The 10,019-nt window shown below is 43.2% G+C and overlaps 1 protein-coding gene across 6 annotated transcripts in view; it reads left to right on the forward strand.

Annotated features, from left to right (window-relative positions):
- The window catches only part of DNM3 (dynamin 3), a 524,278-nt gene that overhangs the window by 488,603 nt on the left and 25,656 nt on the right, over nt 1-10,019 (forward strand). For all 6 annotated transcript variants that reach the window (XM_026509365.4, XM_026509361.4, XM_048225441.2 and 3 more), the window contains 2 exons: nt 4,819-5,045; nt 5,777-6,025. In XM_026509365.4, the coding sequence (XP_026365150.1) occupies nt 4,819-5,045; nt 5,777-6,025 (476 nt within the window). The remainder of the gene's footprint in view (nt 1-4,818; nt 5,046-5,776; nt 6,026-10,019) is intronic.

Genomic DNA, 10,019 nt, shown 5'->3' on the forward strand with positions numbered 1-10,019 from the left:
TGTGAGAGTCTGAATGACAAAGCGGTACATCGCCCTGTCGGCACCCACAGGACAGTCACCCACTAGGTACTCACTATTTTGCCCAGATCATAAATGAAGAAACTGAGGCTCCGAGAGGCTAAGTGACTCGCCCAGCGTCACGCAGCCGGGACTGGCAGAGTCAAGATTAAAACCCAGATCTTCTCATCCTCGGTCAGTTAACGCATATGGCAAGGTGAGGCAAACTATGGAGCTCAGCCTTCTCAAACTAGGGGGCTGCTCTGCCTGTAGCATGTACCTGGTGTATCTTCCCAGAAGGCTCAGTTCCTCAAAGATTTAATTAGGGTTTGTTTGAATATGAGAAACAATGTTTTAAATCTTAACTAGTAATTCAAACACACCCAGATAATACAAAATAGAACGTAAAGTTTTTTATGAAACTTTTTAAGAATCAAATATGAAGCCCGGAGGCATTTCACACTTGGAGTGTGTGCTGCTGCCTGGACCCCTGGACCCCTGGACCCCTGGACCCCTGGAGCTCCACATTTACTCTCCTTGGCCAGTGGCACTTCGCTGGAAAATTAGTAACATGTGCCCTAGTTTCAAAACTGACTGTAACTTTCATGTGTATGAAGTCGAGTGTTATTTCAAATGTTCATTATTTTAGGGGAAAGTACACCTTAAATACCAGGGCACGGATTTGTTTCCACGGGTCAAGAATTCAGCGTCCTGCTCAAGGAACAGATCGGGACCAGGATCCAGAAGCCCCCTCCCCCTGCCCCCACATCCTCCCCGCTCCCATCACTCTCCACCACGGGTAACCCTCCTGATTCTTACAGCATAGCTCGTCTTAGCTCTGACTGTTCTTGAAGTTTGGAATTGTAGAGTGGGTGCTTTTTGGTGTCTAACTTCTTTGGCTTGACGTTAGGTTCGTGAGGCAAAGGATATCATTTTTTCAAGAAGGGAAACGTCACCGGTCTTTAGCAGAACTACGTCCCTGAGAAATGAAAAGGAAGCTAGAGCAGACGTGAAAGGATTGTGAGATCTCAGAAAATCGCAAGCTCCTAACCAAGCCCCTTTCCCAAACTAAGCAAACTTAAACTGCTCAATTACATTCTTTTATATATGTATTCACGCGAATGCGAGTGATCACTGTGTCGCAGACTTCCTCCTGTCTAGAAACAGAGAGATTTTAAGGAAATGGTCTCCTTAGTAACTGAATTGTGTGAAAATCCTGGGAATGTCCCTTCTATTTGTGAAGGCTTTAAAATGGTCTTAATTATGAAGACAAAGAAGGCTTAAGATCCAAAACTATTGCAGGTTGATAGAGAAGGGTTAAAGTAAGAAAGAGAGGAAAACATGTGGAACATTTTTAATGACCTCACATTCCTTTACACTGAGCAGAACGACATGGTGCAGTCATGCCTGTTTATCTAGCCTGTAGAGTCTGAACTGGAATGAGGTTTTGTGTATGAGAATTTTTTTGTGACCCATACCAAAATGTATAGGTTATAAGGTGTTATAATTAAAAGCATAAATATTATTTCAAGTCTTGCATCCAAGTATAATTCATTTATGTCATGTTCTGTGAGGTATATTCAAAAATGCCATCACCTCCAAGGGATCTTACTGGGCCTCAACTGTCGTGCAGAATCCTGATTTACGTATTTGCACACAGACATACAGACTGCTCAGAAAGTCCCTGAAGTGTCTGGAAACTCCCTGACGTCCCCCTACCTTTGTTCCAGTTGTGGCATCCCAAAGCTACACTAGCAGGGGAAGAGTCTTTCTAAAATTTCATTTTTGTGAAGTGCAAAATAAAACGTTAACCCCCGCTGTGTATTGAACTGTGTACGTCTCTCGACGCCTGCGCCATTGCAGTACCTTTCTATTTGTTCTTCTCCCTCTACATACCTCATGCCAATTTCATCTGCATGCTTCAGAACCAACAGCTTATGCTTGCAGAGCACTAACGAAATGCTAGGCATTGTGCAAGGCAATTTATGATCATTCTTTCACTTGATCCTCACAACAGCTCTTGAGACAGCTGCCACCACTGTCCCCATTTTACAGATCAGGAGCCTGAGACTGGAAGAGGTGGGTATTTGCTCAAGAACAGTTAGGTGTGGGAGCTAGGGCTCAGATTCAGAGTGGAGCTGTCTGATTACAGAGCGTGAGCTCTTAACCACTGCACTGTACTCCCATTTTCTCCCAGGCCAGTAGTAATACTCCTATTAATTCAGAGCATTGCCAAATCTTTGGGATAGTAGGCAAGTTTTAGTGTGTCATGTTCTGATGTGGAAGAGTTGATTCAAGGCAGATCTTTGATCGGAATGGTGAAACAAGCCCTTATTATTTTATTTCGTGGTTTGTTTGACAGTCGCTTCTTAATTCAGATCTGCTTTAAATCTATTCTTGGAAGGACCTTCTTTTAAATTGTGTTTAATAGATTCTAAGTGATACTCCAGTTAGATGTAAAGCTTCAAACTAGCTTAGTCCAACTGCTGTTCACTGCCAGGAAAATTGTCTGGTTTTGAGTTTTGTGTTGCATCATCTATCTGAGTGCGTGCACACACGCAGCGGTGGAAGATTCGCGCAAATGTCCCTGACTCCTTGTGGGTACCTGCAAGTGTGTTCTAAAGGTGACTAAATCTCCAAAAAAAAGAGGGGGATGAAATATTCCTTAAGCCAAATTGACTGTCTTTCCTCTAACTTTAACTTTCCTTCCTGACTTTTGATTTTCCATTCTCCAACTCACCCCCACCTCAGTGCTTAAAGTGTCCTTGTTCCTTTGGCTCCTGCCCTTTCACATCAAAACAGCACCACACGCACCTGGTTTTTCCTCTATAGTGTAATTGGTATGTGCCCATCTTTTCTATGCCACTATAGTCTCGCTAAATGAAAGCCCCACCATCTCAGAAATGATCTGTAATGGTCTTCTATCAGATTTCTTCCTCTCTGCTACCACCCTTGCAAATTCTCTTTTTCCTAAAACTCTCTTCAGTTGTTTCACTTGCTTAAAAAGTCTTCCATGGCTTCCCACTGCCAAGTGGATAATGTTCAAGCAGTTTTCTTGGCGTTCGAGGCTTTCACATCTGGCCCCAGGTTACCTGGCCAAGCTTACCTTCCACAGCTATAGCACGTAAACCTTCTACCCTACTAGACAGTTGTGCAAATACGTCTTGGCTACTAGATCACTTCCACATTTGAATCATTCTTGGTTTGCAAAATGTGGAGAGAATACTTTTTGTTTCACCACAGTGAAGCTGTGATTTAGCCGAGCTTTCTGATCAGTAGAATTATTTACATAATTTGATACCTTTAAAAAATAATGAAGCTGTGTGTTTTCGACTCTTGTCATCTCTTGGTTACATATTTCACTACAACCCAGGAATTCTGAGCCTCTGACAGCTGTGCTGCTGTCTGCCTAAATTTGTAACAATTAAATATGCTGCCCTTTGGTCTTTCTTAGAAAGATCCAGTGACTCTAGATAAGCATTAGTCTCATTTAACAGAGAAACTGAAAAATCCAAGTTGGTTTATTTTTGTAGGCTAAGTTAACCAGCATACTTGCGATACCACTCTAACATGACGCTTAAACATAAGTTGTCTTTGCTAAGCACTCAATCAAAGTGGGGTAAGGGGTAACGGAAAGAGCACTAGACTTTGAGTCCAAAGTTTCGGGGTTCAACTTAATGTTACGTGACTTTGGGCAAGTTACTAAACTCTCTGAACTTCAGTTTCTTCATCTGTAAAATTGGGATCATAATAAATTTCATAAGTACGTGGTGAGAATCCAATCAGATAACTTGCAAAGGTACTTAGGACCTACCGTCTTTTGCTGATTCTCACATTCACTTGTTTCACATTTAATAGTTCTGACATGAAGATGCACGTCGCACTCAACGGCATCTTGGCATTCTGTCATAGTTTAATTGAAGGTGGTTTCTCTTTCTTAGTGGCACATAAAATTATGGTGTGTCTTAAAATCACTGGTATCTTCGATTTGTTGAGATATGGCGGCTGGTGCTCCCTCCCTAAGTGCTGTGCAATGTAGGCACCCTCTCCATCCTCATTCTGCTACAAACTGCCCCTCCCCTAAGACTCATATACATTGTTCATGCTGAAGACTGTTTCCATATATCCATTAACTACGGAAACTCATGTCAGTACTCATTACTGTTAAGTAGTTCTATTGTAAACTTCTAGAAAGCCAAGACTATATCCCCCCCCTTTTTTTGTAAATCAACTTGCATGATTATATAACGTTCTGTATTTAATAAAAATTCACTTATTGGTGTTCATTCCACTTTTGAATTGACACTGAAACCTGGGATCTTAATAGTATTCCAGAGATTTTGGTAAAAGTGAGGTAAAGGACTGGGGATACCAAGGAGTGGATAACTTGTGTTATTACCTAGGTTTCTTTATATCCTTGTTTTCTGTTGAAAATACTGCTGCTTACCTCCTGGTACCGGCCCTCATCTCTATGCCAAGCAGACTCAGACGACAATGTGGAAATGTTTGCGTAGCCAACAGGCCCTGTTCTGGTGGTGATGGCAAGGGTTAGTCCTCTTCCAACTAATCTAGGTTTTCCTTTAGTCCACAGCCATAAGACAGAGGGAAAAGTGTTCCTGCACTCATACTGAGGCTTGGGAGGACAACAAAGAAAATAAGAGTAAACAGATGCATACACATCGTACATCTTGCGTACGTCGTGCGTCATGCACCTTTCCCTAGAGTGGACCGTTGAGGACTTTGTCCACAGACTCTGAACCGGTTTATACCATTTGATCGCTCATGTATTCCCATTTTTATTTTTCTGTGGTGGCCTGACAGGTTAAAGATTTCATAAATTCAGAGCTCCTAGCACAGTTATATTCTTCAGAGGACCAAAATACCCTGATGGAGGAGTCTGCCGAGCAGGCCCAGCGCCGGGATGAGATGCTTCGGATGTACCAGGCCCTTAAAGAAGCCCTTGGGATCATTGGCGACATCAGCACGGCCACCACGTTCACCCCTGCACCGCCTCCTGTGGATGACTCCTGGATACAGCGTTCCCGCAGGTAAGAAGATGTCCCCATGTCACCGGAGGCCCGCCGGGCTTGTCCAGTGTCACTTTCTGAGTGTGCTTCCCTAAACCATATGAACCTAAAGAATGAAGAGGGAAAAAGTTATTTAAGTTCAGGAGTGAGAGAGAAGGTTAGATTATCCCTTCAAAAATGAACACGATACAGCCTCACAGTGCACTGTCACACGGTCCTCAAAACGAGTAAGACTGCTACACTGAAATGAAAAGATAGTGGAGCTAATGCGAAACTTTAAAAAAAAAGGTGTAGAACGTTATGTTCTAATATGTACCAAAAAAAGAATATATGTATATAGAGAGAATATTGTATTGTGTTGTATCATAGACTATAGTTGAAAAGGATACACAGGAAACTACTACTGGTTGTCTCCACAGAGTGAAGGGTTGGGGGAGGGGAACTTCCTTTTCATCATTTTATACCCTTTTATACCCTTTTATACCTCTATCACCCTTTTATACCTTTTTAAAAAACATTTATTGAAGTAATCTGTACACCCACGGTGGGGCTCAACCCATCACCTGGAGATCAGGAGCCCCATGCTCCTCGGACAGAGCCAGCCAGGCGCTCCTCCTTTTACACCTTTCAACATTCCTGACCTGGATCCCAGTTACTGGGTCAAAAGTGTAATTTTTACAAAGCAACCCGGAATTCGTAAAATATTTTTTTGAAGATGAATTTGGACTGAAACTGCTCTCATCTGTCCTCAGGTCCCCCCCTCCAAGCCCCACCACCCAGAGGCGGCCGACCCTGAGCACTCCCCTCACGCGGCCAGCCTCCAGCCGAGGGCCCGCACCCGCCATCCCTTCTCCCGGACCGCACTCGGGGGCGCCCCCGGTGCCCTTCCGGCCCGGCCCGCTACCCCCTTTTCCCAGCAGCAGCAGCAGCAGCAGCGACTGGTTCGGAGCACCCCCACAAGTTCCCTCCCGGCCCACGAGGGCCCCGCCCAGCGTCCCCAGGTGAGTGCCCTGCAGGCCGCACACGCTGGGGGGGATGCTCTTTTTGGTTCTCTTCTTCTAGCGTAACAGACAGAATTTATTTGGAAAAGAAAATTGCAAAGATATTATCATACACATTTGCAATTTTCACCCAGGGGAAAGGTATCAGGGGAACACCATGGAGTCTGTGACACCGTTTAAAAACCAATATGTGGTCCAAACCTCTCCTTTATCAACTGGCACAAACTAGATGGGACCAAAGAAAATGGGGACCAAAGGAAATGGGGTCCAAGTGAATGACATTTGGGCAGCTGTTTGTATAATTTGAGAGAGCACTTTGAAAGGAAAGAAAGAGCCATGGCTGGGTTATTGCAAGCTGTGTGCTCCGTGGGTCATGAGAGAGTATCAGAAGCTAAGGCCTCACCTTCTCTATTACCAAAGGAATTCTAGAAAACCACTAACTTCAAGGAATATTATCCATTTGCCCCCTGAACTATAGCCCTTAAACCCAGCATTATTAACTTTAATGTAGCCCGAGTAAAAACCAGGCTGATTCATTCGCAAAAATTTTTTAAAAACTAAGCATAGAAATTTCAGCACAGACATGATGTTGGCTGCGTGCAGTCACTAACCATATATGAGATGGAACATTGTGCATTTGAATAATACATTTTGGCATGTGGAAGCAGATTTTTTAAGCTTACTGGTGAAACAAAATAGTGAATAAATGACACTTGGAACATGTATATAGTTGAAGCTATGTTCTCTCCTTTATACATTTACAGTCAAATATGTACAATGTGTATAATTAGAGATTTTAAAAATAGAAGGAGTTAGGAGGTTTTTTCCTCAACATCTGAAATTTTAAAAGGAAAGGAAATCAGCTCATACAGAAATTTAATTCTTAAAAAAATTCAATTCAGACGATTAAAATATTTGTGTGCTTTATGAAGGAAAACCATACTCTGTGTGTACCATGAAGGGGGAGTGACTTCCTCCCACCCACGAAGCCTGAGTCACCTCACTCTCTGATTACGGGGCTTACATTTATTTTGATCTTCGGGCTGCTGGGTATAATGAAGAGAAGGGGCATCTTAAACTCGTAAACAAAGGGTGGAATAGAGGGCTAGCAGGGGATGTGGAATCAGAAGACCTCGTCTGTGGACCTTGCCCAGCTCATTCAACTCTGAGCTAGGGGTGCCCCACCTATGAAGTAGAAACAGCTGCAACAAGGTTGTTGCCCAAACCATATGTAATGAGGCTGATAAACGGGAAAGCACTGTGGCTGTCAGGGTTACCATCACTCTGGTCCTCATCAAAAAGGATATATGTTCTCTCAAACCTATATTTTTTCCCTCTAAAAACAACATTCAGCCTATAATTTATTTGGAACTGAGCTAAATTTCTGGTAATAATAGTAAAAGCAATAGCTAATATTTATTGTGCTCTCAACGTATACTAGGCACTGTCCTATGTGCTTTGCAGATATATTTGTGTTTACTGCTCACAACAACCTAAAGGAGAGGTGACTGTCCATTGTACAAATGAGGCACAGGGGTCCAGACAGCTTGCCCAAGCCTGCTCAGCCAGACCCTAATGGAGCTGGGCTTTCATCCCAAGCAGTCTGACTCCAAAACCCAGTCTTCCAACCGCAATACCAGGGTTTCTCAACCTTGGCACTACTGCCATTTTTGTCGTGGGGGGCTAGCCCTTGCATTTTAGTATGTTTTGCAGCATCCGGGCCTCAGCCCACTGGATGTCAGTCATACTCTCCCAGTTGTGACTACTAAAAATATCTTGACACTGCTAGTGTGTTTGGGAAGGTGGAGCGTGGGGTGTAAAATCCCCCTCGTCTTGAGAACCACTGCACTACAGTATTGCAAAGATTTTCCCTTCCACGTGAAAAATAAATAAATAAACGTCAGTGTTGAGCCTCATTACAAGCAAGATTAGGTGGTTGTTTTAGGAAACCTCAGCCTGACTGGGAATGTATCTGCCATTGTGCCAGGAAGGTATGGAGGCCACTGAGGGAGGGCAGGAGAGCGGGCGGGCAGGAGTCCTATACAGGAGTCTCAAAGTCGGCTATTTTGTCTGTTTAGCTACAAGAAGGAACCAGAGCAACCTGGTGGTGCCTTTCCTCAGGAATGAACATGCATGTCTTTGTTTGCTCGCTTGGCTGCTTTACCTCTTGGTTTCAGATAAGCTGGTTTGCCAATACCCTTCAGAGATACCGTTGAATGCTAAATTGATTTGTTAAGCGGGATGGAGCTGCCCTTGGTATTTCCAAGCTCACGCACAGAAGGTAGTGGGCAGGAATCGGTAGCTCGCGCTAGAGAAAGGCAACCGCCAGGTTTAATGCATCTGTGTTGGGGAATTTATAGGACGCCAGTTACGTTATTCAAAATTTCTAGAATATTCTCCACTTAGAGCCAGACCTAACTTGCCCTGGCCTTGCAAAGAGTCTCAAATGTAAAACAGAAATGAGACTTCAGAGTAAAAGAGGAAAGTTGGTTTTTGTGCTGAGCCTTCAAGTTTCAGCGCCAGTTCCACGCAATGGGAGGGAAACCCCTCTGGGGGGTGTGGGGGGTTCACCTGAAAGAGACTGAGAGAGACGCTGTCAGGATCCTTATGCCTATTCAAGTTTAGCTTTAGATGAAGAATTCTGACCACATAAAGTCTGTTTTTAATAAAAGCCAGAGCAGGAATCCTACCAAATGCAAGCCAGAAATGGGGTTTAAGATTTCAAAAAAAAAAAAAAGAAAGAAAGAAAGAAAAGGAAAGGAAAAAAAAAAAAAGAAAAAGAAAGAGGGAAAGAAAGATAAAGATGGAAAAAGAAAGAAAAAAGTTGAGGGAAGCTCTTATTGAAACTTCACCTTGTTCCGTTTATTTACATATTCTCTTTTCCCTCTGTGATTTGCCTCCATTTTCTCTATTAAAAAAAAAAAAAGTTGAAATGCCATTATCCATCATCTCCAGGAAAACAACCCATAGCTTTCCGAGAAGGAAGTTCGATTTTTTTTTCTAGCTCTTTACTTTCTTAAGGGCCCTTTCTCCTCTTTTATCTGAAACCAGAAACTCATAACGTGACAAGACAGTACAAGCCATGTCCCGCCGACTCCCTGTTGGGCTTTAATATTACAAAGGCAATAACTGAACTTTTAGAGGCAAAATATTCTGCCATTCAGCATGTGCCTGTTCGTGATTTTCTTCCGGATAATTTGCGACTTCATTAGCAAGTTATGATTTTGACGTTTAAGAGCATATACACCCTTATTTTAACCCTATTCAAATGTAATGAAAGCACTTGCAACTGGACAGAAACCATGAGCATTCTGGTTTTTTTTTTTTTTTAATTATTATTATTCTATCTTCCCATTCCAACGTAAAGGAAGAGAAGGAGAGGGGCGGGTGGAGTCATTTTTGGCCCAGCTTTTCTCAGCTGCTCAAGCTGTTCTGGTTTCTGCGCATGGAGCCTTGCAGAGAGGGAGCTGGAAATTCTGCAAACTGCATGCACGCTCTAATTAGTCCCACCTGAGCTAGGGGAGCATCTCTGTCCCAGAGAGACTCACCGGTAGGGATGCTTCTGTCATTAGTAAGCTGAGTGTACGCAAACCTGATTTGTGGAACATTTTCTATTGCCAGAATCTTTGGCTTGCCCCCTCCCCTTCCACCCCACTCAACTTCTCTGAAGGGGCTAAAACCCAGTTTGAAAATCCCAGCCAGTTGTGTTCCTGTTTAGCAAGATGATCTTAGTACCACCTCTTTGGGGGCCCTGTTCTTCTTACTTAAAGATCCTAATCTTCATCAAAGTTTAACTTTAGGGCTGACGTAGCTATTTTCAGTTACGGCTTCTTAAAATTAGTTAATTGGGAATCACAGCCTTTGACATTAACAGAACAAATTAACTGAATCGGAGTGTGTTTTTCCTGGCAACAGCTGATTCTGGCATTATTTGACTCATTTGTCTTCTCCCCTTTCCTTGGACTAAGCTATTTTGCAACGGTCAAAAGGGGAT

The sequence above is a fragment of the Ursus arctos genome, unplaced genomic scaffold, assembly GCF_023065955.2.
Source record: "Ursus arctos isolate Adak ecotype North America unplaced genomic scaffold, UrsArc2.0 scaffold_2, whole genome shotgun sequence".
In the NCBI taxonomy this organism is placed as follows: Eukaryota; Metazoa; Chordata; class Mammalia; order Carnivora; family Ursidae; genus Ursus; species Ursus arctos.